Source organism: Pelodiscus sinensis, chromosome 20, assembly GCF_052426305.1.
Source record: "Pelodiscus sinensis isolate ZL-2025 chromosome 20, ASM5242630v1, whole genome shotgun sequence".
Lineage (NCBI taxonomy): Eukaryota > Metazoa > Chordata > Testudines > Trionychidae > Pelodiscus > Pelodiscus sinensis.
In genome coordinates, this window is record NC_143071.1 from 9,694,991 (window position 1) to 9,721,078 (window position 26,088).

The 26,088-nt window shown below is 42.6% G+C and overlaps 1 protein-coding gene across 1 annotated transcript; it reads left to right on the forward strand.

Moving 5' to 3' along the window:
• The first annotated feature begins 376 nt into the window (after positions 1-376).
• On the forward strand, positions 377-25,821 carry NOL11 (nucleolar protein 11). Its single transcript, XM_006110589.5, has 18 exons — positions 377-579; positions 3,844-3,957; positions 5,049-5,105; positions 5,808-5,953; positions 6,373-6,430; positions 8,303-8,441; positions 8,815-9,012; positions 10,785-10,861; positions 11,788-11,911; positions 12,898-13,007; positions 13,608-13,685; positions 15,921-16,105; positions 16,627-16,752; positions 20,852-21,079; positions 23,206-23,284; positions 24,689-24,781; positions 25,066-25,173; positions 25,669-25,821. The coding sequence occupies exons 1-18, from the start codon at positions 430-432 to the stop codon at positions 25,780-25,782; spliced, it is 2,184 nt and encodes a 727-aa protein (XP_006110651.3). The 5' UTR covers positions 377-429; the 3' UTR covers positions 25,783-25,821.
• Positions 25,822-26,088: the final 267 nt, after the last annotated feature.

Sequence of the window (26,088 nt, forward strand, 5' to 3'; positions counted from 1 at the left end):
TAATTTTATGTGCACCGAGATATGTGCACCATGAGCAGAAATACAAACCTAGCTGTGGGCTCTCTGCTAATCAGCTGGGCAGCACTGGAATCTCTCCTGAACAGCCACTCCGACGCCCAGTTTACAGGGAACACTGCCCAGCACCCACAAGGAGTGACAGGACCACACAGACCTGCCCTCTCCTCCTCGCACCCAACTCTTTCCTTCCCCACAGGTGGCGCTGCTGCTCCCCCACCCAGCGTTCCAGATAGGTGCGCATGCGTCCTTCCCCGCACGTCCACATACGCCTCCCAGCCTAGCGGTGGATTCTCGCGCGCGTGCGCGCGCGCGCTTTCCCTTCCCGCCCTCCCTCTTGGCCGTTAGCTGCGGTGCTTCCCCTTGCCCGCTTCCGTTCCCAGCTCTCGCGAGAGGCGGCGGCGGCTGTGGAAGATGGCGACGCTGTATGAGGAGTTCACGCTGTGCGGCCTAGTGGCCAGCGCGGGCGCTGGGGTTGGCCAGGGCATCTTGGGGCTGGAACCCGGACCGGATTCCGACCGGGTGCTGCTCACCGACCGCGGCAGGACGGCCACCCTCTACCAGGTGGGAGCCCGGCGTGGCCGCGCTCCCGGGCAAGCCTGGCTCTTCCGCGGGACGGGACCGCGTGAGACGCGTCGGTCTCCTTCCCCTGCACCTCACGCTGCGTAGGCAGGGTCCCCGGGGAGGATACAGGCTCCTTCCCGGCTTGTCTCGGGGCAGGGACAGCTCGCCTGCCGCCGCGGGGCCCCAACCCCGGCTGCCGAGCGTGAGGGAGGCGTCGCGCACCCCACGGGGATGTATCCCGGCCCTTCTGTCCCTGCTCGGCGCCTCCTCCGCTTCAGGAGGCTCCCCTGGCGTGTTAGCGGCAACCTCCGTGCCCCTCTCTTCAGGCAGCCGCGGGGCGCTGTGCGACGGCCCTGCACGCCCCCAGGCCCGGCCTTCCACTAGCGGGGCTCGCTTTCCTACATCTTATCTGGTCTGATAGCGGCCACTATCAGAGCCTGGGTATCTCAGGGTACCGGGGCGGGGGGGAGGCGCATGTTGCGCTCAGCCATGCTGCTCTGCTGTGTACCTAGTCTCCGGCGCAGTGCTGTGGTCTGGATTGTTTCTTTGCTCACCCATATGGAGACGATCTTGTCACGGAACGTGGCAGTTTGTAAAAGTTCCGTTTTAATAGGCAATGCTGCAGATGTTTTATCCAACGACAAATTCTCCTCCTATAGTCTCCATTGCCTACTGACATGGAGAGCAACAAATTGGAAACGAAACCCCGCAGTTAAATGACTTCACCCCTCAAATATCGTTTACATTTTTTTAAAAAATTGTTGCTGAAGTGAGAGGGTAAAATGTTGTAAAAATGCTTCATTTTATGTCAGATGCACAGGGTGTTGTGAGGCTGTATCTTTTACTGGACCCGTTTCTGTCAGTGAAAGAGACAAACGTACATAGAACTCTTCTTCAGGCCCTGGGATCAACAAGGCTATTTCATTTGGCAGCACAAAAAGTATAAAAGTTCAGCAATACATAATAATTTTTTTCTCCCATCAATTGTCTACTTTTTTGTACTTTCTGTAAACACTTTGGGGGCAGGGACTGCCTGCCTCTTGCTGTATATACAACCCCCCACCCCGATCTCTCTTGGGATCTTTAGGTGATGCTGCCATGATTAACAGAAGGATGCAAATCCCCAAGTGTAATAATGTAAATGTATTGTCAGAGCTATAGTACTGGTCTCCCATTCAAGGAAAAGACACTGAGTGCACAATACAGAGAGACCAAAACAGAAGCAATATTTATCCATAATTATGACAATGGTGTACTACGCCTATGCAAATAAACTGGTCAAATGGCACAAGGGAACAGAGTAAGTAACTGTTTGTTTGTTGAAATAACTAGTTTTAGAATATTCAAGAAGAGGCTATTCTTCCTTCAGGATTAGGTAATACTGTCACTTTTTGAAGTAGATTGTATACCAGAAACAAAAGAGTAATAGTAAATACAATATAATGAAGGTCAATGTGCTGGGGTGGGGGTGGGGAATAATTTTTAAAGGGGCGCCACTTAATAAATTTTGGTACATGGTCATGGGCCAGCTCCACCCCCAGAAGAGGCAGGGCTTGGTGTAGAAGGGGCAGGGCTGGGGACTAGCCTCCTTTCAGAATTGTCTGGGGCCTGAGGTTTTGAATTAAAAAGGGGCTTGCGGCCCCTGCTGGGGTAGCACTGCAATTGGGAGCCAGTAGCCATTTAAATAAGATCCGATTGCCTGAGCCACCACCTGGAAATTCAGTGGCATGGGCAGCACAATACAACTTGGGAGTAGCAGGATGCAGTCTGCGGGCCAGACCAAAGTGCTAGGTAGGCTGCATCTGGCCCCCTGGCCACATCTTGCCCAGCCCTGTGCTAGAGGCAGTTATAAGTACCAGAAAATAACACAGCAACACTAAACTTTTGGGGAAAAACGGAAAATGATAGTCAAAAATAAAGCTAAGAATAAAAGAAAGTTAAATCTTTAGAGGTGAGACAGATGCCTTGGAAGATGTGTGGGCTGCTGAACAAAAAGGAAACAAAATGCCGGTGTGCCTAATTGCCAGTGTTCGAGAAGTTATTTGAACCAAATGGAATCTCTCAAAATTTGGAAGTCTAACCCTGGGGAAGTCAATAAATAGGAATATAAATAATATTGGGCAGTAAAAGGGAAATTAGAAAACGAAATAGCTAAAGATGTAAAAATAAATGAGTTTTTTTAAAAAAAATATTACCAAACAGTCAGTCTGTGAAAGATTTGCTTGGCCTGCACGTACCCCTCCCGTAGAGTCCCTGGCCTACCTCACCCCCAGCATGCAGTGGGGAGGCAGGTGGGAACGGATAGGCATGAAGTGCCTGCTTTTAAGCCAGCTCTCCACGCATGCTGATTCCCACAGAATCAGTCCCTTCTCCTCCCCCCCCCCCCCCCGCCTCCCATAGAGGCAGGGGTGGAGGGGATGGGGCCAGGCAATATAGGTGGGAAGCTGGCTTTCAAGCCAGCTCCACTCCCTGCAAGTTCTGGCTCCTCCCTTCTCCCCCCTCTTCATGTAAACACTGAAAAATTCAGCGGATACAAATTTACAAAAATAAACATTTGTTAACATCCCTACTTCACAAGGCTACCAGCCCCTGTCCATAGTGCAGGGGAGGGGATAGTTGGCACTGCAGTGCATGCCTGGGGTGGTGGCAGTCCAGCAAGGATGGAGTGGCCTCCTTCCTCACCCACCCCCATTCAATCCGTTAGTAGGTTAAACTTAACATTTAATTGGATAGCTAATTAAACAGGATTTTCCATCTCTGCTTTGTATTAGTCTTTGCTCCTGAGGACATTAAGGAGATAACTGTGCTTTGCTGGTAACTTTCATGAAGTACTATCAAATTGCTTACCAGTTAACCAAATGGGTCTGGTGATGGAAATGATGGATGTTAAAATGTGTTTACTCTGGTAAATGTGTAACTGCTGAAATTTCCCTGGTGCCTGTGCTCTCAGGAGCCTCTGATACAGAGGCTGCGGCATAGGGGGAGGAGGGGGGCCTACATGTAGCCATGAAGGCTTGTCCATTAACCATTTATACTACACATCCCTAGCAGGAAATAGGTCGGGACAGCCAGCAAGGCTGCAGCAGCACCAGCCACACTGTGTGGGGGTAGATGGGACCCCAGCTGCACCCAAAGCCCAGGCTGCTGTTTGTGCCAGAGCGACATGGACCTCAGGTCTAATCTAGATTGTCATAAACTGCATACTCAAATTTTGACTCTCTACTCTTCATGGAAATCTAAAATGTCTTCTTCTCACTTGTCTAGGTTTCAGACCAGAAGCCTCTGGGCTGTTGGTCAGTCAAACAAGATCAGACAATCACATGCCCAGCTGTATGTAACTTTGAAACTGGTGAATACATTGCTGTCCATGATGATAAGGTGAGAGATCTGTTTTTCAGCGTCTGATGATATAAAATTTTCTGAGTGAATTATAAGTCATTGTTGACGGTGATTTATCTGTCTAAAGAATTGGAAAAGTGTGGAGTTTTCCAAAATCAGTGTAGCTACTAATTTCCTTGGGGGTTTTCCAGGATTTGAAAAGCCTCAAGTTGCAGACCATCAGAATTTGGAGTACCTCAGTCATTCCATCTTTATGCATTAGTGGAAAAGATAGCATGCAGCACTGGGATTAAACACACATTTTGAGGGGCATGAGGGGAAAGAAAATATCTTATGTTGAGAAGCACGTATTCAGTTACTTACCTTTTGAAAACTTGCAAGTTTTTTTCCCATAAAAAGTCTTTTCAGCTGACATACATAAGCATAAGAAAATGTTGGTTAAGATAAATTGTACAGAAATAAATATTTACATTTTACATTGTGAGACTTGTTTTAATACCCAGTTGAGATAATTGGGGTAGTTGACATCTTCACATCTCCTGTTCTGCTACCATCCTTATCTCTTTGCTCTCATTTTTTAAAATGATAATTGAGAGAGGAGTTTGTTCCTATTTCTATTTCTGATCAATAACCATGGGTTCTGTTTCTTTACGCTTCTTCATACACTTTCTCATGCCAGTGAATTATACTAGTGAATCCTACTTATATCTCTCTAGCCTGGGCCCTTACCTGGTAGAGGGTAATGTGGATCGTATCCCCAACTCCTTTCATCTGATTTTTCATTTTTCTTCCTTTTCAGTCTATCCTCATGGTTTTGTTTTCCTTCAGTTCATGCTACCATAATATTCTGCTCTCAAAATCTATCCATACACTGTTTCAAATGTAAACTTCTTGAGGTTGTGCTGAATTTTTGCTACTCCACTCTTTCAACTCTTGCCTAGGTTCTCTGGCTGTCTCTCCAGTATAAACCACTCCCTTGAGACTGCTCTAAGATCACTCCTTATGAATTCAGAATTAATTCAAAATGTCTTGATATATATGCTTTCACTCACAGATCTCGTATGTCAGTCTGTGATATACACCAAATGGACTGCTTCATTGAGTTTATAAAACCATTTATATTTTAACAGGTTTTAAGAATATGGAAGGATGAAGACATGAATTTGGATAAAGTGTTTAAAGCAACAGTAAGTTTTTAAAGAGAATATACGTTATTAATTATAAATTAGTATTAAGAAATTTTGGAAGGGAGGATGTTTTTTTCAGTTACATGTCTCCTTTAACTTATACTTCCAGTAATATGGGATATTACTAGTAATTCACCTGTGCCCTTTGGTTTAAACATCTCTGGCAAATATTAGACTTAAAATGGTTAGGGCCAGTGAAACAATAGAATTTATAGGACTTGAAATCTTCTGAAGGGGGCCACAGGGCTAATCACTTTTCAATACCTAAAGTTTCTTCTAGCCTATTGCTATGAGTAAGAAGTAAATTATTCAAGTGAATGGGAGTTTTTCAATTAGAAAATATTGATTTGCATTTTGCCTTGTTTTATAGTGAGGTCTGGTTGGTGGATATGTGTGTTAGCAGTTGTATTTAAGTGTTTAGTGTTAGTTGAGTGTTCTGAATTGTAACTTGTGACACTAATCAAGTTGGAATTGAGGTTTTTCTAGTAATTGCCTCATTGAGCAGTGAAATGATGCATCTCAAATTTGTCAGAAAAATGGAACTTGCTTGGATGCCATTATGAGGAATTCTGGCATCAGTCTTTTGCTAGTTAGTTTAATAAATGTGTAGAAATAAAAATAGAGAAATCAAACATAAAACAGCCTTGGGGCAATTAATTGTTAATGTAGAATAAACTTTTAAATAGGACTCTCTCTTTGCAGCTGACAGCGGAGGTATATCGGATACATTCACTACCTGACACAGAGCCACTTGTGCTATTCAAGAGGGGTGCTGTGCGAACCTTAGATGCTCTGCTGGCAGCACCGCAACAAGAAATTGAAAATGTTATCTCAGATGAAGACATTAGGTGAGTGATATCATTTTAGGTAACTAGCTTTGTAATCCAAAATATTAATGGTCTTATGTGAATCAAGTTCTGCTTCTGCTGTCTGTCTTGTGTGGCCTGAAGTGTGTGCTGCAGAGGTAAGAGCTTTATCGTACTAAAAAAAATCTTATGCGCTACTATTTTATGGCTATAAGTCTGTATCATGTTGGAATTAGAATATATCTATAAAGGTCTAAATGCATAATTAATGTGTTTAGATTATTGACGATCATGATTGTCATCAGTTCTAATGGGAGTGCATCCAAAAGATTATATCTAGAGTTTTAAGGTGTTACCTTAAATGTAGGTATTGCTGATGTATTTTAATGGAATTCCCATATAAAAATGTTCAATTCTTTTTACTTGTAACAAGAAATAATCTTACAACTTTCATCTTTTAGGTGGAGTGATGCTTTCATGGAAACTCAACAACCTGTTTTAATTTTTATTACTGAGAAAGTAAGTGTCTTTTTTCACTTTTTTACAGCAAAATAATCTATGAAATATCAGGGTTTTAAAATCAATTTAGACTTTCATTGCAATTTCACTGAGGCCTTATTACAATTGTGGTGTTCTATAATGATTAGCATGAATTAGCTGGAAAATCTACAGAATGTCATATAGCTTTTCAGGAATAGTGAACTGTTCTCATTGTCCTGGGGATGAGGAAAAGTCAGGACATTTAATTATAATGAAAAAGTGGCAACCGCTTAAAAATAAGACTTGGAGATGCTTACAACTTTAAAGCTATATTTTCTGCTATATATTTAAGAGAGTTTGTGGGTCTTCTCCGTCTTTGTTCAAGAACTCCTTCTAAATGGTAAGAGGCTAGCATCACTAAATTTGGAATGCAGCTTCCTCTTATTTTAACTTAAAAGTAAGGGTTTGGTTCTGCCAGGACAATGGTATGTGTCTGGATTATGATTTTCTTACAACAAAAAGGGTGGGATTTGCTAGCACGGACAGTCATACTGTATAATGACCACAGGGGGCAGCAAGGGGCTAGAGATAGGGACTGGCCAGCTATAACCCCATTGGGGTAGCCCAGGACGGGGTGGAGAAAGGGACAGCTATTCTCCTATATATTTAAGTGAGTTGTCTGTGTCGTCTCTTCTCCCCCCAAGCCAGGAAACATGCACACCTACCTGGCTATGCCTGCTGCAGCAGCCAGGGACAGGCACATCTCACCTGGCCCCAAACTGGGCTGCAGTGAGAGAGGGATGGGGTTGTCCCCTCTTCCCTGGGGCAGCCTGCACGCTGAACTGCTCAGCCCCACCCAAGAGCCCAGTGATCTCAGTTAACCAGTTAAAGGATATAATTTTAAACTATTACCTAATTAATTTTTTAAACAATATTTACAATCACTGTGTTTGACTTAAGGATGTTCAAATGCGGTTAATGGACTAGTAGACGGAATTTCCATTGACTAGTTGATAGGCTTTTCCGCATTCCTCCTTTGAAATGTACAAGAGCCTCTTCTGGGGCGTGCAGTGTAGCATGGAGCCCAGGGTCAGTGGGGACTCTCATACATTTTAAAGGAGGAATGCGGAACTCCGCGTGCAGCCCGGGGGCAGCATGAAGTCCCGCTGGCTCCGGGCTGCACGTGGCGTGCCTGCTTTGAAATGCACTAGAGTCCCCAGCGGGGGCTCTTGTGCATTTCAAAGCCATGGAGCCTGGGGTCAGTGGGGGAATCGCAGTCCCCCCTCTGACCTCAGGCTCCATGCTACGCTGCATGCCACTAGGAGCCCTAGGGTAAGCTGGGGAGTCCCTGATCAGCTGTGTAGCGGCTTCCTCTTTGAAACTGCCGCCTCTGTGCCTCCTCAGCTGACCCCGGGCTCTAGGCTGCCCCTTTGAAAAGCGCACAGGCAGCATTTTAAAGGGGCAGCTGCTGCACCTTTGAAAAGCAACCTTGGGGTTTCAAAGTGACAGCCTCTATCTCCTAGAGGTGGCCGGGGGGGGGGGGGGAGGAAGAGGGGGATATCGGATAGTCAACTAGTCTTTTACATCATTAATTTGACTCTCATATACACTGATTAGTGACTGATTGTGGTTCTCTGAAACTTTTACTATTTCATTTTCACATTTTTGTTTTTATCTTTCCTGTAAATCCATTTGTATTCCATTAGTTTATAATGTCATTTCATTTTACATTAATTTTGAAAACTGTTTCATGTGAGTTTTTTTTTTTCCAGCACATCCAGTTAAGTTTAGGTTCATAACTCTAAATGTGTGTGTTCACTGCTACTAGTCTAATAAAAATAATAGCTGTAGCATGTCTGTTCTGTAAATAAGAGCTATAAACTAATTTTCTTTTTTTTCTTTTTTTAAAAGAATGGGAATTATTTTGTGTATGTGCAGAAGGTTAACCCAAATATCCTACACAAGTACAAGCTTGAACTAGAAGAATCATTCCATCCACTGTGTTTTACAACATATACAAAAAACAAGATTCTCACACTCCTATGTTTGTGTAAGTCTTATGATGGATGTAATTGATTGAAACTTGTAAATTAACGACTACAGCTGCTAGTGTATTGTTGTCTGTCTATTTTTGGTATTAAATGTTGTTATATAGAACATCAGAAAGTTAGAAGTAAGTAATTAAAACATCATTTTAGTCTTAATCCTGATCATGGTATATGTTGCACAGTGTGATGTCTTTAAGAGAGGTCTGCATTCTGAACTGATTGGATTGTAATTAAGTTAGTACACTTTAGGTTAGCTTTTCATGTGCAGATTTTATAATGTTTTTAGATGTATGTATGAAGTTCTAGAAAAATGTAGAGGTAGCGTTTGCCACAATTTTAAACTTGAAACGAAGTGCCACTTCTCTCTTCTGATAGATTCTAATGGATGTGTATATAAGATTCTGGTGTCACTGCAACAAAGTGTCCAAGAGGAACAGCAAATTCTGTCCAAATCATTACTGCTCAAAATTGTAGAGTCTGGCACTGTTCTAAAAGGAGCTTCATTAGCTGTTCTCGATAAAGATCATGTTGCAGTACTCGGATGTTTGGATTCTCCACCTACTATTGCTAAAGGTAACTTTGAAATGACTTACTTTATTTAACTTGTAAAACAAAGTTCAATTCGTTGTATAGATCAGTTGGTGGATTATTTTTGTGGTCTTTTCATGGGAAAGAATGATCTTGGGTTGGAATTTATAATCGGAATTTACAACTTTTCTTAGAGCCCTAATTATTTAATGGGAATGGTAAGGAAACTGAATTTCAGACAAAATTCACAGTTGGAAACTACTCCAGTCATCTGAAGAAGTGGGTTATGGCTGCAAAAGCTCTTGACACCATCTACGTGTTTTGTTAGTCTTTAAGGTGCTACTAGACTATTTGTTGTTTTTCGAGTTACAAACTAACTTGGTTACCCCTCTGAAGCTACTGTAGTACAGTTAATTTATGCATCTGAGTGATCTGTAATCTACATAACGAAGAGATGCCACTACAGTTTAACTGTTGCTACAGTCAAACCCAAGATTGAAGACTATTTTTGCTATTGAATTTCACTCTCTAAACTGCAGTATTTCAAATGGTATGAAAATATAGTGGGAATAGCCATCACATATTTTAATACTTGGTAAATTCTCCTTTTACATACTGAAAGTATCTACTTGTACTGCAAGTAAAGCTGTCCAGGAAATAGAATTTCAGTCCTTGGGCACACTGAAGAGCTTTCACAACATTTTCTGTCCTAAATCAGGATGAAAAGTCAAATTTTACTCCCAGTGGAATTGTGCATCACTGCAGGTGCACAAAATATATGTCCCACACAAGAGCAGTCAAGTGCCTCTCCCCAGCAGCACAGGCAGGTTGGTTCAGGTGCCCAAAGCAGCTTGTAGAGATGTTGGGGGAAGGGGTAGTATGAGGGATGCTAGGCAGTCATACATGTGAGAGAAACAGACACTCAGTCCCTCTTGCTTACTGTTGCTGCCTGGTCTGTATAGGGGGACAGGGCTTCGGGGTATTTCTGAGGAAGCAAGCTTGGGGCAGACTCTTGTCTCCTCAGGCAGAGCAGAATGTAGCAGATGCCTGCTTTGTGAATTGTTCTCATTGCCTTTAATTTCCCCCAGGATTATAAAACAGGTGTAAAAGTTTTAAGGCTCCTGTACACTGCCAGAGTGGTGGAAAGAACATTATGGCCTTGTAAATGCTTATGGTGCTTTTGTGGTTAGAACAGGTCTACGTTTTTGACTGAAAATCTCCTGTCAAAATGTATTCCATTAACTCTTTGCTACTGATCTTTTTGGAGATGGTCAGTTGCCAATATGAATTGTTTGTTTCCCAGCCTTCGCTTGCTCTTCAGTTGCCGATGGTGTAACATGGAGCATATGGTTGCATGTATTGATAATACTAGAAAGAAAGGGTCAAAACTAACTACATTACTATAGAGTAAGGGAATTTAGAGATCTTCTCCAATACTCCCCTCTCCCATTCTCTAACCGTTCTATTGTAATTTAAATAAAAAGTAAATAATTGAAACCAGAATGATTATAGTTCATAATTTTGACTGATAAAATATGTAAAATTTTAAAATATTGTGTGCAAAATCTTTAATTTTTTGATGCAGAATTCCCCCAGGAATAAAATTAAGCTTGCACAAGATAGAATTTCCAAAATACTTTTGGCATTGGATGCACTGAAATGCAAGCAGGCCCTCCAACAGGTGATGGCAAAGGGGGCAGCTGTCCTGGGGCCTGGAGATTGAGGGGTGCAGAGCTACTGGCCACAGTCACTGCTAATCACTTTGAACTCTCAATGTACCTGTTTTCCCCCCCCCCTTTTTTTTTTCTTCCCTGTAGCATGCCTCTCTATATGGAATACAAAATTTCAAACATTGCAGACTTCAAAAGAACTACCACAGGGAACTTCAGGACAAGTAAGCTGTAGTTTTAGTATTTGATAGATGTCGTACTGTAGGCTTCAGTCTAACAAACTTGGCATTTCAGTTTCACTTTTGAAATGAGCACATGCAACAGATGGGAGTCCATGGTGGGAGTGGGACTAATGTTTTGTTTAAGCCATAGTAAGAGAAACAATTGAAGTTTTGAATAACATGATAGAACACTTGAAAAATGTTCAACTCTTGACCATGTGTCTTCAGGCAATATAGGTTTATGCCAGGGGTGGGCAAGACAGCCACCATGGGCTGAATATGCCCACAGCCACCCTGCCACTCCCCCACCCCTAGGCCAATTGAGACTTTAGGATGGGGGAGCACATGAAGTCTCCTTCCCCTCCCCACTAGGGATGTGTGGTGCCTAGCAGGAAGCACCAGCTGTTCAGAACAGCAGGCGATTCTCTCTTGGCACTGAGGGGCAAAGATTTCATGCACTCTCCTACTCCAGACCAATCGGGGTCTGTGGGTAGGGGAGCATGGGAAGTGTCCTGGCCCCGCCCCTTCTGGGGCAGCCCAGGGCCACTTAAAAAATTTGTGAAGTGTCCCTGTCCTCCCTCCCTCCCCCCCCTAAAATTATTACCCACCCCAGCTTATGCAATTCAATTGCTAGAGAGGTGTCTTGGGAGGCAGGCTTTTTAAACCATACATTGATTTAAAAGACATGGTTTTGAAAGTCCAGTAGGAAGCACATAGTCTACCACCCAAATAAAGCTTTCGTTTCATTCACATTTAGTATCATTGATCAGGCAGACTCAGTTAATGTTTTAGAAGATGGTAAGAATAGATGTAAAGAACCCTCTTACGGAGATGTTTAAAGAATCTTTATTGAATCAATTTTTGTGTGCCGGTCCAAATTAGCTTCTTTATTTCATCTGTTCATTAACAATGTACTTAATATTTTGTAGTTGTGGTGTTACGGAGAGAAATTTTTTTTAACACATGGGAAGGTGCTAACTGTAATCCTATACAAGTGTGAAATGTCATCCTTGGCAGCTGCTGTTGGAAAACTCAAGGATACTCAAACCTCAAGTAAGAGCTTGATTATAAATATTGTTTATTGAATACCTTGCATTTCAGCATACATCATACCATTAACGTTCTGTTGGGGAAAAACTTCATAGAAAAAAATGAATTGGTCTTACAGGAAAAATAGTTAAACTCTAAACAGTTTGAATACTAGCTTAACTTTGCATTCTGTTACTTCAGTTTTTTGCAAAAGATGTGCAATAATGCACTTCCGTGACACTACATGGAGTATGGATGCAGTGAAGCTGAGAGCATCCTAATGTGTGTTAGTGCTTGTGCACTGTGAATTTCCTTACAATATGTTTAACAGTAAGCATTCACTTACTACATTTATTTGTATGGCTTATTTGTAGAAGAATAACAACTATCCAGTATTTTGCTGAACGATTGTTTATTATGCTAGTTAAAGTTCTATTACGTCTATTAATAAAACTACCTGTGCCATTTTTTAGTTAGAAGCTTTATTTTAAAGCATCTTTGCAGACAATACTGACTCTTTTCCCTGTAATATGAATTCCATTATTTTCAGACTTCAGATGACAGTCCTTTGGCTCAAAGGTAGTTCTTAGCACTGCCTTCTCTGAAAATATTGTTTTGTGGAGACAATTTAACATCAGTCATACCGTTGCATCTTTAAAATATTTAAAACATGTCTAATCCTAAATATTAGAATAGAGTCAGGATAGATTTCAGTGCTCCTGGTACATTTTTATCTTCATTGATGCAGCAGCTGTGTTTACCTTGTTTTCTAGGAAAACCTTTTTACTTAATGCTGATCTTAAAGTTTAATTTTATTAAGAAGATGCATGCAATAGGAAACATTTTTTTTACTGACTAGGAATAAGCCAGTATTTTAAATTGCTTTGGAGATGCTAGATTATCCCTGATTCTATTAGAGAAAGAAATATTAGGATTAATTTACTTTGGTTCTTAGTGAGTGCACTTTTTTGTAACTTTTATATAAGTTTCATATAACTTTGTTTACACAGGCATGAGAACTGTGTTTTCATCTGTAAATTGGAATATGCTTCATGAAGAACATCTGACATCTCCACACACAGAGCAACCTGTAATAGCTAAAAATGAATCCAAGAGAAATGTATGTTCCATGATTATCTTTTCCTTGGTTTTCTTTGTGTTATAAGTGAATGTAATTTCAAATCTTCATTGTTGGCTGTGACATCTAATCATGCTTGTAAAACTGAAACACTTCTCAGCATTGCTTGGCTGGTGACCTTAAGCCAGGAGTGCCTACACTTTTTCTGTTCGTTCTTCTCCCCCTCCCTTTTCCAGTAATGGAATTAGTGTCTGCCTCCCTCCATTACTGCTCCGTAGAGGAGCTTGGGCTAAAGGCAGTGCTGTGGGCTGAACTGGGATGACGTGGACCTGGCCTCGGGTTCAAAAAGAGATGAGCGCAGAGTAGCAGGTGGGGTTGAAGCAGAGCAGTGGCCAGGGGGAGGCATGGCACTTTGTCCTCAACTTGGGTGGAGACCTGACCTGAGCCCTACTGCACATCTTCCTTGAATGTTCCTCTACACCCACCTTGTGGGTGAACCCCACAGTTTGGGGAACATTACCTTAAAACCTACATACTATTGCTGCAACGGAGAGAGAAGATATTTGTGCTGTTCCTAGTTCTTTTGATGAACAATTGCAATTTTTGCCCTGTCTTTGAGTAATTTTTTCCTTTAAATTACAGTTAAGATCAAGAAGGAGTAATGTTGCAAAAGTGCAGCCACAGACCCTTACAGTTGAACAGCTTTTATCAGATATAAAGGTAAGTAAATAAAATATCCTTAATGCATATTTTACTAACCAAATTAAAAGCTCTCAAAATAAGACAATACAAACGACAGATGAAGATCTGTCATTCCTCCTCTTCCTTTTCTGTCCTTGCAGCTTGAGACATAGGCTTGTAAGAGCTATCCAATTTGGCGATTAATCCATTCGTATAACTATTCTGCAAGAAGAGTAGTTCATGTATAAAACTAATGAAATTAAAGCTAGTTCTTTCAGTAAAGTTTTAGAAATGTACTATACAGCAGCTAGATAATTTTAATATTATAAATGTAGCCTTGCATAAAGATGTGGGCCTTACATTTAAGGCTGTAGACATTCTGAGGTAAATGGCAACACTTAGAGAAAAGATTCTGAGATGAACTCTAGACTTGTGCCTTTTTGGACCTTTTTCTGTCAGGAATATTTCAGTTTTTTGGAATTTAAATAGGACCTTTATATGGAGGCTTGAGGCATTAATACTACAACATAAAATTCTTCCTAAGTCTTCATGCCTTAGTTTCTGTATTCAATGTAAAACAAACTACAAAGATGGCTTCCCCAATTATCACCTCTAATATCATTAGCTCACAGACATTTCCCCCCCCCCACACACACACATCCCCCTTCAGTTCTGAAATTTGATTTTGTCCTTTTCATATGTGTTCTTTTTTTTAATTGTATCCTTTGGTATATATGGTTGTGACTATTTATTTTCTTCCACTATTTGATCTGAGGAAGTGGGTCTGGCCCACGAAAGCTCATCATCTAATAAACCATCTTGTTAGTCCTTTAAAGTGCTACATAGTTCTGTATTTTACTTTGTTTTTAAAATTCATATGAAGATGAAGGCCATCTTACTACCGCTTCCAAAATAAGGTCATTTAAATGTAATACCTATATAAAAACTAATGATTTTCACTGTACAGGCAGTCCCCGAGTTACGCGGATCCGACTTACGTGGGATCTGCAGTTATGAACAGGGCCCTCTCCCTGGTCTCCAGCAGACCAAGGAGAGGAAGCAAAGCGGCAGAGCATGCGGGCAGCGGACAGCCCAGACGGGTCTGGGCTGTCCGCTGCCCGCGTGTTCCGCCACTTTGCTCTGCTTTGCTACCCGTCCCCCTGGTCTACAGACCAGGGGGACGGGGAGCAAAGCAGCGGAACATGCGGGCAGCGGACAGCCCAGACGCGTCTGGGCTGTCTGCTGCCCGCGTGTTGCGCCGCTTTGCTCCCCGTCCCCCTGGTCTGTAGACCAGGGGGACGGGGAGCAAAGCAGAGCAAAGCCGCGGAGCCCGAGGGCAGCAGGACAGCCACGGCGCGTCTGGGCTGTCCGCTGCCCCCGTGCTCTGCGGCTTTGCTCCAGATGCCTGTGGTACAGCAGCTGGGGCGCTGCCGGTTGGTCCTGTAGTGCCGCTCTGGGCACTACTGGACCAACCCGGCAGCACCCTAGCTGCTCTGCCCCAGGCGTCCTGATTCAGCCACTGCTGGTCAGTTTCAGCAGCGGCTGAATCAGGACGCCTGGGGCAGAGCAGCTTGGGTGCTGCTGGGTTGGTCCAGTAGCGCCGAGGAGCGGCGGCGCTACTGGACCAACCCAGCAGCACCCCAGGTGCTCTGCCCCAGGCATCCCCAAGTCAGCCGCTGCTGAAACTGACCAGTGGCTGACTACAGGAAGCTCCTGCCCCGGGCTTCCTGGAATCAGCCGCTGATCAGTTTCAGCAGCAGCTGACTTGGGGATGCCTGGGGTTCTTAAGTTGAATCTGTATGTAAGTCAGAACTGGCATCCAGATTCAGCCGCTGTTGAAACTGATCAGTTTCAGCAGCGGCTGAATCTGGACGCCAGTTCCGACTTACATACAGAGTCAACTTAAGAACAAACCTACAGTCCCTATCTTGTACGTAACCCGGGGACTGCCTGTAATATGACAAGGCTGCCAAAAGGGGTAATCTTCAAATCTTAGCCTTGTTCCCTTTCAATATGATTCTTTTACTCTAATTAGTTTGCACAGAAGAAGAGCTCTGTATGGGTCAAAGCTTCTCTTTCACCAACAGAAGTTGATCCAGTAAAAGATACGACCCACCCACTTTGTGTGTCTAATATCCTGGGCTAAATGTGGCTACATCTACTCTGCATGTTATTAATTTGCAGTCTGAAGTATTCTTTCTCCACTTCAGTCTAATCAGTAACAATATGCTAGTAATAATCTTGTACTTTTAAACTGGTTAACATTATCTTTAGGATTCTTCTCAGAAAGATATTGAAGAGGAATTGAGACAGTTCTTGTTGAATGCACAGATGTCAGATTTCCAAGCTACTGTTGGATATGTCATAACAGGTCTTGTGAACAGGTGTAAAACAGAGCCAACCTTCTACCCTCGGAATTCCCTGGTGCAGTTGATCCAGACACAAGGACTCTCTTACAGGTGATCGCTCTTCTTTCTTTTTTTAATTTTGAAATAAAGATATGGGATTAATAATTTTAAAGTGCTTTTAGTGGCTTTCAAAAACTGGACTTAATCACTTAAGTAAACATTTCCAAAACTTTACCTGTGGTCTAAATTTGGAGAACTTTGCCAGGAATAGTGATTGGCTTGTGACCTGCTGTTCTCACAAAAAGACTTGTTGGATTTCTGCTGCTAATGCCAATTTTTAGAACTTTTCATCAATAGATCTCAAAGTGCTTAATAATTTTTTTAAATATATTTCTCATTTCCCCCTATTTCCTCCTATGAAGTAGGACAGTACTCTTACCCCATTTATACAGATGGGGGAACTGAGGCTCAGAGTGGCTAGATGACTTGCCCAGTGTCTATGATAGAGCAGGGAGTAGAACCTGGGTCTCCCTAATCACTGGACCATTCTTCCTCAACCTAAAACAAGACCAATGCTTCAGTGGTTCACATGTGGTTTAAATGTAGGAACTAATTTCTTTATTCTGCCTCAGTTTGTGCCCAGACTTAATGACAGTTGCCTTGGAGAAGACAGATGTGCATTTGTTGCAACTCTGTCTACAGCAATTCCCTGACATTCCTGAAGCAGTTACCTGTGTTTGCTTGAAGGCTTTCTTAAGGTAAGCAGGAAGCTAACCATATATTTCCCTTCAGTTAATCTGGAATTTTATCTCAAGATTTGGTTTTAATACATTTTCCAAAAAAACACTAGTATTCTGAACTTTTATACAGAACATGTGTTAGGCACTATAATAAGAACTTTCAGGAACTAGAAATTGTATTATTGAATTTTTAGTCAGCACCTCACTGGTCAGCAAATTACTTCAAAGGCGGAAATGACACTATGCTTGTGTGTTGTAGGATTTTTCTCCTCTCGTAGGATACATTATTAGTATTAGTCTTGTTTTGTATTAATTGGTCACCACTTCTTCAAATGGGAAGCTCAGTCATTTTTGCCTATCTACCATGCTTTTTATGTAACTCACCATTGTTTGTCACTGCAGACCAGCATTAGGGATATAATTAGGTTCAAGGGTTGCCAATAATTTGACCAGAAAGTTTCTAGGTTTGTCCTTCACCCTGATCACAGAAGTTAAGAGCTAGAGAGCTCTATGTTTGGAGGCAGGACTTGGGAAGCGCAGCAATTACAGTTACACTGTGGGTGGCATCAAATTAAAGCAATTTTTATTACAATAGGTATTAAGATTACACACACAATGCATACGGCAATGACTGCATAAATTGATTTGATTATCCAAGGTGGTAATATAAATGCAGCTTGAGTATAAAATTGTAATTACCTAGTATAACACCATACTTACACCTCCTTTTTGAGATACCTTAAGAGAGGGAAGAACTGCCTCACTCTGTTGGTGGAACGGGGTGTCAGTGAGAGGAAGTATTGCAGCAGAGGAAACTTAAAAGATTAGACTTAAGATTACTAGTACTATAAAGGAAATTGAAGGGAGAGAGTTTGAGGTAGAAAGTTCCAATGCATGGTAACTGCCATGGAGTCTTATAGGTCGTCTTATGTCACCTATTGCCAAACCCCTCAAGGCCAAAACAGATTTCTGCACCCTAAGATTTTTGAGGCACACATTTGATTGGAGAATTAAACTAGGACATCCTTTTGAATATGCATGAGATATCACTGTGCCCTTGTGGACAAGTTCCAAAAATGGAAACTTGTGGCTTAATTATCAGGAAATGCCACAAATCGCCCACCGACCCTGTTTTCTGGATAAAGCAAGATGTTCAGACTGGCAGGTCACTGTATTTTGGGACCATACAAGACAATGACTCATTCTATGATAACACACGGGCTTTTTGTGGTTTGACCTTTGGCCTGGCTGGAAATTTCACACATTATTATCTAACTATAATTCCTTTTCAAAATGATATAAACCAATCGATACTATTGCCAAAGCCAATTTCTTACAGGATAAGATCCCTGTAGGTCAGGCCTGGGCAAAAGTCAGCCTACGGGCCGGATCTGGCCTGCTGACACAGCCGTGAGCCCCAGGCAGACTCCCCTGCTTGCCTCGCAGCCCTGCACACTGCTCAGAAAAGCAGCTGTGGGGCTGCTTCTCTTTTAAAACTGAGAGGCGAGAGGTGGAAGGCTTCAGGCGTAACTCCTGCCCCCAGCATAATCCCATTGGCCGACTTTTGGGCAGAAAGTGGCCAATAGGAGCTGCCTGTTTAAATAATAGGCAGCATACGAAGCATCTCGCCCCCTCTCCTTCAGCTCAGTTATTCATATAAGCCCGCGTTTCTCAAACTGTGGGTCGCAAGCAACTTACAGGGGGTCGCGGTATCACACAGTTTGAGAACCCCGATATAAGCACATGGCTGTGCAGGCATCAGGCAGGCAAGCTGGTTGGACTGCTGGCTAGTAAATCTCCTGGTCAAAGCCTGACTCAGCCTCTCCTCCTCCTCCCCCCCCAATATACCCATACCATCTGCCCCTGCACCCATATCCCCTCCCAGATCACAATCCCCTTCTACTCTAGGTTACAACCTAAATTCCTGCACCATAGTCCCTTCCCCTACATCACAACCCCCTCCTGCCCTAGGTCACATTCCAAAACCCTGGACCCCAGACCCGTGCCCTAGGTCACAATTGCCTCCTTCACCCAAACTCCATCCCAGACCCCACTCTCTCCTGCAGTCCAGTCCCTTACCCTGCACCTCCATTAATATCATGTAAGTGTGCGGCCCTCGACCACTTTCCAAAATCTTGGAGTTGCCCCCTGTCAAAAATTATTGCCCACATCTGCAGTAGGTCCTTTAATAACTGCTAAAATAGGCTAAAACAGTAAAAGGTTTAGGAAAGTATATAGGTATACAGGCTACAGTCAGCCTTATCAAAATGCTGAACTGTTAATATTATCTCAGATGGCATATTGCTAAGATAAACCAAAGCATAAAGCCAAGCAAAAGAAGACTGACTAGTAGCCCAAGATATGTAGAGACATCCATTTGCAGATTCATCTAAATGCAGTGAGTCTTAGGCTATGTCTATGTCATAGGCCTGTGGTCATTAATCCGTTGATCAGGAGGGCCTGATCAGTTCATGAGGCATTCGGGGGCCCCCCCATTTCTCCCCACCCCCAAAAAGCCCCACCACCTACCTCCAGCAACAATGGAGGTAGCGCCGGCTTCCCGTGGGGTGGACAGAAGGCACCACTTCTGGGGTTTCAGGAAGTGCACTAGCTGCTCTCCCTCCCCCAAACAACCGGTGTGGTACCTGAAAGGCTAGGTCTCTGGCGTGACAGGGATGTCCTTCCCCTGTGGGGGGGGAGGGGAAGGGAAGGAATCAGGAGGGCCCGATCAGTTGTTCATGAGGTGTTTGGGCCCCCCCCCCATTTCTCCCCACCCCCAAGAAGCCCCACTACCTACCTCCAGCAACAATGGAGAGGAGATGGGCGTGGATAGGAGTCCCCGGAGGAGGTATGTGCCAGGACATCCTTCCCCTGCAGGCGGGTGGGGGTAGGAGTCCTGGCAGGAGGTGCATGCTGGGGACTCCCTGTTCCCTGCCCCCCACCAACACCCTTGTTCCTTGCCCCAGCACCCACTGGCAGTCTGCTACCTTCCCTGTCAGCCTGCCACCTGCCCCATCACCCTGTCCTCTACCGCAGCACCCTGTCCCCTGCCGCAGCCCCCACTGGCACCCTGTTCCTGCCCCAGAACCCTGTCCTCTGCCCCAACACCCACTAGCACCCTGTCCCCACCCGAGGACCCACTAGCACCCTTCCCCAGTACCATGTCCCCTGCTTTCACCAGCACAGTTGGGGCCACATTATTGAGGCTTGGAGGGTTTTGGAGGAGCATGTTGGGGTTTTTTTGCATCTCACTTGTGTGGCCCCAACTGACTTTTCTGTGAGTCAGTGACCCCTGACTCAACAGGTTCCCCACCCTTCTCATAAATAAAGAAAATGCTGAAACTTTTTGTGTTTGACATATTTTATTTAAAAATGAAGCCTGGCCAACAAACCCCCAATTGGAGCCAAGCCCCCATCTGGCCGCAGCATCATAACACTCCTTTACTGCCCCCCGACCACAAATCTGAGTCTATCATACACTGGAACCCCCTGTCCCGAGCCTCTCCCATCCCAAAACTCCTGCACCCTCACATTCTCAGTCTTCTGCCACTACACTTCTGCACCATCCACACACGGCAAATCTGTGTCCTTAGCCCATCATTCTCCCAACCTCCCTGCCCTGAGCCTCTCACACACCCCAACCCAAACTCCTGCACTCTCACATCCACAAGCCTGTGGCTTGCTCAGCACCCCAACACTCCCCAGACTGGAGCCCCCGCCCCAAGCCAGCATCCCCTTTCCGCCTCCTCCTGCATCCAAATTGCCTCCCACAGCTAATTGCCTGTGTTAATTATAAGCCTTTGAAGGAACAAGACACACAGCTCTACATAATGCCATATGATCAAACCAAACTTAGTTGGATCATAATATCCTTTAAACCGATCCATGCCTTGTGGCATGTAAATTAAACTTCTGGTGCCAGTGCACATTTTGTAAATATTAATTCTGAAATACTTCAACTGGATTTCCTGTTGTTCTTGTATATATTGTATGCTGCAGATTGCTAATACACACTGTTTTGGTATTAAAAGACTGATAGTGTAGATGCCTACGCAGAGAATACACAAATAATAAGTGTTTAATAGTCTGTCCTTGGAACTGCCCTTCCTTCTTCTAGCATTAATGACGATAGCCTTGAAGGAACAAATGTGAATTTAGATTCAGTCATCAATTACATCAATATTACGCCCAATGAGCAAGTAAAAAAACAAACTGAAACTCTACAGAATGGCTTCAGTTCTGAATTGATGGAGGAGGACGGCTGTGATATTCAATTAACGCAGAAACCCTGTGCAAAAGAGACGGAAGAATTATGCCCTGTTGGACCACAAAAGGCAGCATTACTGTATCCTTTGGTGCATACGTGCCCTTTTAATTTTGTTTATATAGTTAATTATCTCTAACTGGCTTAAAATACAGGCTGTGAAATAAGTGGTGCTTACTGTTAGCATTGTTCCAAAGTCTGTCTTAACATCTTTTCTGTTAACCCTAAAAAGCTTGTCAGTTGTGTTCCCTCTAAGCTCTGGGGTCACCCAGGAATGTTTTAAGTACTGAGCACTTAATTAGCAGAGCTGCACATATCTGGCAGTGTGTGTTCATGTGCCCCTCTTCCCACTGCTTTGCAGCCATGTTGCTCCTGCAGCTGCTCCCAGGACCCTTTTGCTGGCTGTGCAGGGTGTGGGGAGTAACAGCACTTGAAAGAATAAAATTACAGAGAATATATGTGCATTGCAGGAAGTACCAAGAAGTAACTACAACACACGTATGTGTTGGGAGGTGAATGTGAAAGGTACAGAGTGTGCATGGCAAAGAAACTTTGTGTGCGTGCTGACTGCTGGGGAAGTCTGAGGCCATGGGCTGTCCCTTTAAGGGAGGAGTTCTCAAACTTCATTGCACCACGCCCCCATTCTGACAACAAAAATTACTACACAACCCCAAGAAGGGGATCGAAGCCTAAGCCTGCCATCCTATGGGGGGGACCTAAAGTCAAAGCCCAAGCTCCATTACCTCAGGTGGGAGCAGCAAAGCTGCAGCCCTCTGGCTTTGTCACTTCGGTGTCCCGACCCATAGCTTGAGAACTGCTGCTTTAAGGCAGTGGTGCGCAACCCATGGGTCGTGACACGGACGTCTTCCCGAGGGGTCTCGGCACTTAAATCCAGCCGGCCGGGGGCTCAGCCTGGCAGCGGGGGTTACAGATCAAAAAAGGTTGTGCATCACTGCTTTAAGGCGTTCACCAGAAGGCTCAGATTGCAGCATCTACCAGCAGCTCTCCTGATCCCTGTCTCCTTCATCTCCCGCTCTGCAGAGATGAGGCTCATGAGCAGAAGGACACTCTGTCATGAGTCTCCTCCCCATACTCTCTGCTCAGCAAGCAGGGAGGTTCAGGAAGCAGTTGGCCAGGGAATCCAAGGCAGAGAGCAGGAACAACCTGGATACAGAGTAGCAGGGGGAGGGTCATCTGAATATATGCCTCTACACGGCTGTACAGCATAAAGGGAATAAAGATTTTGATTTACATTTACTTTTTTAAAGTGTAAGTGTGTTTCAGGCAGGAACATGAAAAATTATTCTCCTTAACCCATGAAGATAAAACAAGAAGCAATGGGCTTAAATTGCTGCAAGGGAGGTTTAGGTTGGACATTAGGGGTATGCCTAGACTACATGGCTCCGTCAACGGAGCCATGTAAAATAGTTTATTCAGCATAGGCAAAGGGAAGCCTTTGTTTCACAAGGCATACCGGAGCAGTCAACAAAGGGTTCCTTTGTCGTCCGCACTGCGTCTAGACTGCCGTGCTGTGCCGGATCAGCTGATCGTCGGCACAGCATGGCGGCCATTTTTATTTTAATGAAGCGGGGATTATTTAAATCCCCTCTTCTTTGCCTATGCCAAGTAAACTTATTTTACATGGCTCCATCAACGGAGCCATGTAGTCTAGACGTAGCCTAGGAAAATCTTCCTACCTGTCAGGATGCTTAAGCACTGGAATAAATTGCCTAGGAAGGTTTTGGAATCTGCATCATTGGAGATATTTAAGAACAGGTTAAACATCTGTCAGGGATGATCTGACAGTGTTTGGTCCTGCCGTGAGGGCAGATGACTGGACTTGATGACATCTTGAGGTCTCTTCCAGTTCTAAAATTCTGAGAGTCATATCACAATAGTAAAAGTTTGCTCTAAAATGTTAGCTTCACAGAAAAAAAGAAAAGTTTTTGGCTGGCAAAAGAACTAGCTATGTAAGTACTACTTAGAAAATGGAATCCATTTCTTTAATAATAATAAAAAAAAAACACTTGCTACGCTCTGTCACTAAGAACTTGGATATCCTGATAAAACCACAAGGACTGTGGAGAAAAATATTCAGAATAGTATTTCTCCCAAGAAGTCTAGAAAATTAATTTAACAATTAAGATCCACTGAACCTTTGTAGAAATGACATTTCTTGAAACTATTTCCTGAATAATGCTGCACAGAAATGCCATTCTCCGTTCAGCATACAGTGAAACATTTCTCTTGCCTCATCTGAAAGATCTTTCAGCTCAGCAAGTCATCGTAAGTATATAGTTAGAACTAATTATTAGTTTAGCTCTTAGCTATAAATCAGAAATCTACAATTTTCTTTGATGGTTTCCAAATTGCATAGAACTTATTTTTCATATATTGGCTTGGGATATCAAATAAGAACTAAAAATGGTATTAAGTGCTCTGAAGCAACAAAATGTCAATGAATTTTCACAGAAAGCTGGAGTAACTAAATTACAGCATTTTTCTTGATCATTATTCCTGAAATATTTCACATCCTGTTCTGGTTTAAAAATGTGAATGTTTGAGTAAAATATTTATATGTATTCAATAACAATTATTCTAATTTTTCTCTTGTTTCTGTGGCTTTTCATTGTCATAATGGAGAAACTTTTCAAGTGATTGTAAAATCACAGTTGTCAGGAATCTATATTTGTTTTAACCTGATTAGATTCCAAATTGACATTGTCTCTTAGGGTATGCCTAGACTACAGGGTTTTTCTGAAAAAAAGTGGCCTTTTTAAAAAAAAAAAAAAAACACTTCACCTGCATCTAGACTGCCATTGTGGTTTTTTTTTTTTTTTAAATTACATTGAAAGAACACAACAGTTTTTTCAACAGTGGTAAACCTCATTTTATGAGGAAGAACGCCTTTATTTCAAAAGAGAACATTCAGATTGCCTGGGTGCTCTCTTTTGAAAAAGCGGATCACTTTCTCGAAAGTCGCGTGGCTGTCTAGACGACCTCTTTCAAAAGAGGCTTTTTCGAAAGATCTCTTTAGAAAAAACCTCTTTCAAAAGAGGCTTATAGTCTAGACGTACCCTAAAAATGAGATCAACACAATACAATTTCACAACAAATAATGAAATCTGTGTCTTTCACGTACCTTGTATACGTATTTGTATGCTGATAAAGTAATTGTTAATCTGTTTGTTCTTACTGACCAAAATTTGCCCATTATTCAACCACCTGTTGTTTGGGGGCAGGATGGGGCTTTCAGGACTTTACTTTTGTGCAGGGCACTGATGGCTTAATCCTAGTAGTCAGTGAAGTAAATGTATTGCAATTAAGATCAGTAAAGGCAAGAGTGGACTCTGTTCTAATATGTTGTTCAACAAACTAATGGTAAACCAGGTCCTCATGGGTTAGTGATCTGTCTGAGTCAAGTAGCAATGACTTATGTCTATCAAAACAATAATTCATGTTCATTTTCTTTGAGCATGCTCAATCTGCTAGTTTCTGTGGTTTCCAAAATTTACTCTAATCCACAGATGGCATACAAAATCCTTGAGACTAATAATTCAGACTTACAAGTTCATACATAGCTGAAAAGCAGTATATTAAAATTTACAAATAGGACATGTAAAGGGAAAACCAGCTACAGATCTGTTTAAATGTCTGTGTTACAGCAGTCTGACTCTGTTTTCTTTCTAGCTGTTTCTCCGGTATTTGCAGTTCCTATATGTGAAGTATAGTGAAAAATTTAGTACAGATCTTCCTGGCATGTTTTCTCCAACCATAAACCAGGTGAGAAGATAGCACTAAATATTATTTAAAATTTAGAAATAGCATAATTTTGTAGTTCGATCAGTTCCTTATTGTATTGGATTTATTCATTACGTGTTAGCAGATTAATATCTCTAAGTGGCTTGGAATAGACACATTTTCCAAGACTTGAATACAAAGGGGTTTCATTTTATATCACTAGAAATTTAAATTTTCAATACGGCTCTCCAGATCAGCCTTTAAAATGTAATTTGTTAAGCAAATGTTAAGTACAAGGGTAATGCTGATTTGTCTTTTTTTTTCAGATTATGGATTGGATGTGCTTGGTACTAGATGCTCATTTTACTGTTGTGGTTATGCTACCAGAAGCAAAAGGATTGCTATGTAGCTTGCATAAGTTTGTGAGAGCACAGGTAAGTTACAATTCCTATAATACTGAACTATTTTGAGTATGGATTTAGTATCAGAGTGGCTTGAGATAAAAATACAGTAGACTCTGTCATAAGAACAGCCATACTGGGTCAGAACAAAGGTCCAACTAGCCCAGTGTCCTGTCTGCCAATTGGCCGTTGGCCAATGCCATATGCCCCAGAGGGAGTGAACACAATAGGTAATTATCATGTGATCCCTCTCCTGCCATTCATTTCCAGACAGACAGAGGCTAAGGACACACATTTGTTCTCTTCTACTCATATGCTTTGTCCTTTGCATCAAATAGCTACAGTCATGGTCGCGATCACTACAGCTTCAGAAATGACAGTATTGCAATGGTCTTGTGTTAATAGCTTAACTTTGAGATCCTTCAGGTTGAGCAAGCCATTTAAATGTGCAGATGTCTTTCACTATTTTCACATATGCAAAGCTTTCCCTAAGTTTTGTATTATAAACATCTTAATTCTTCTTTTTAGGTACGATTTTACTCTGAACTCAACAAGATCGAAGGAAGTTTGCAAGAGCTACAAAGACTAAAACACCAAAAAGACTTTGGATTATATTCTATTGAAATGTTGGAACTTGTTTGAATTTGATATGCATTTTTCATAAACTTATTTTTTATTTAATCCTGTTTCTGACAAGGATTTATTTCCTCTTCCAAATTGGTTGTGAGCTTGTCTATGCAGGGCAAAATAGTTTACTCTAGCGGCACTGAGGGATATAAGTTTGAGACTAATGTATAAAGCTGTCCCATTTTCACTGGATGACGTATTGAAGACATCACATGACATCAGAATAATCATTCTAGGAAAATGTGTTTACAATCCCAGTCTAAAATGTGACTTGATTTTATGCAAATTTGATTATATATATGTGGTAAAATACCTTCATAC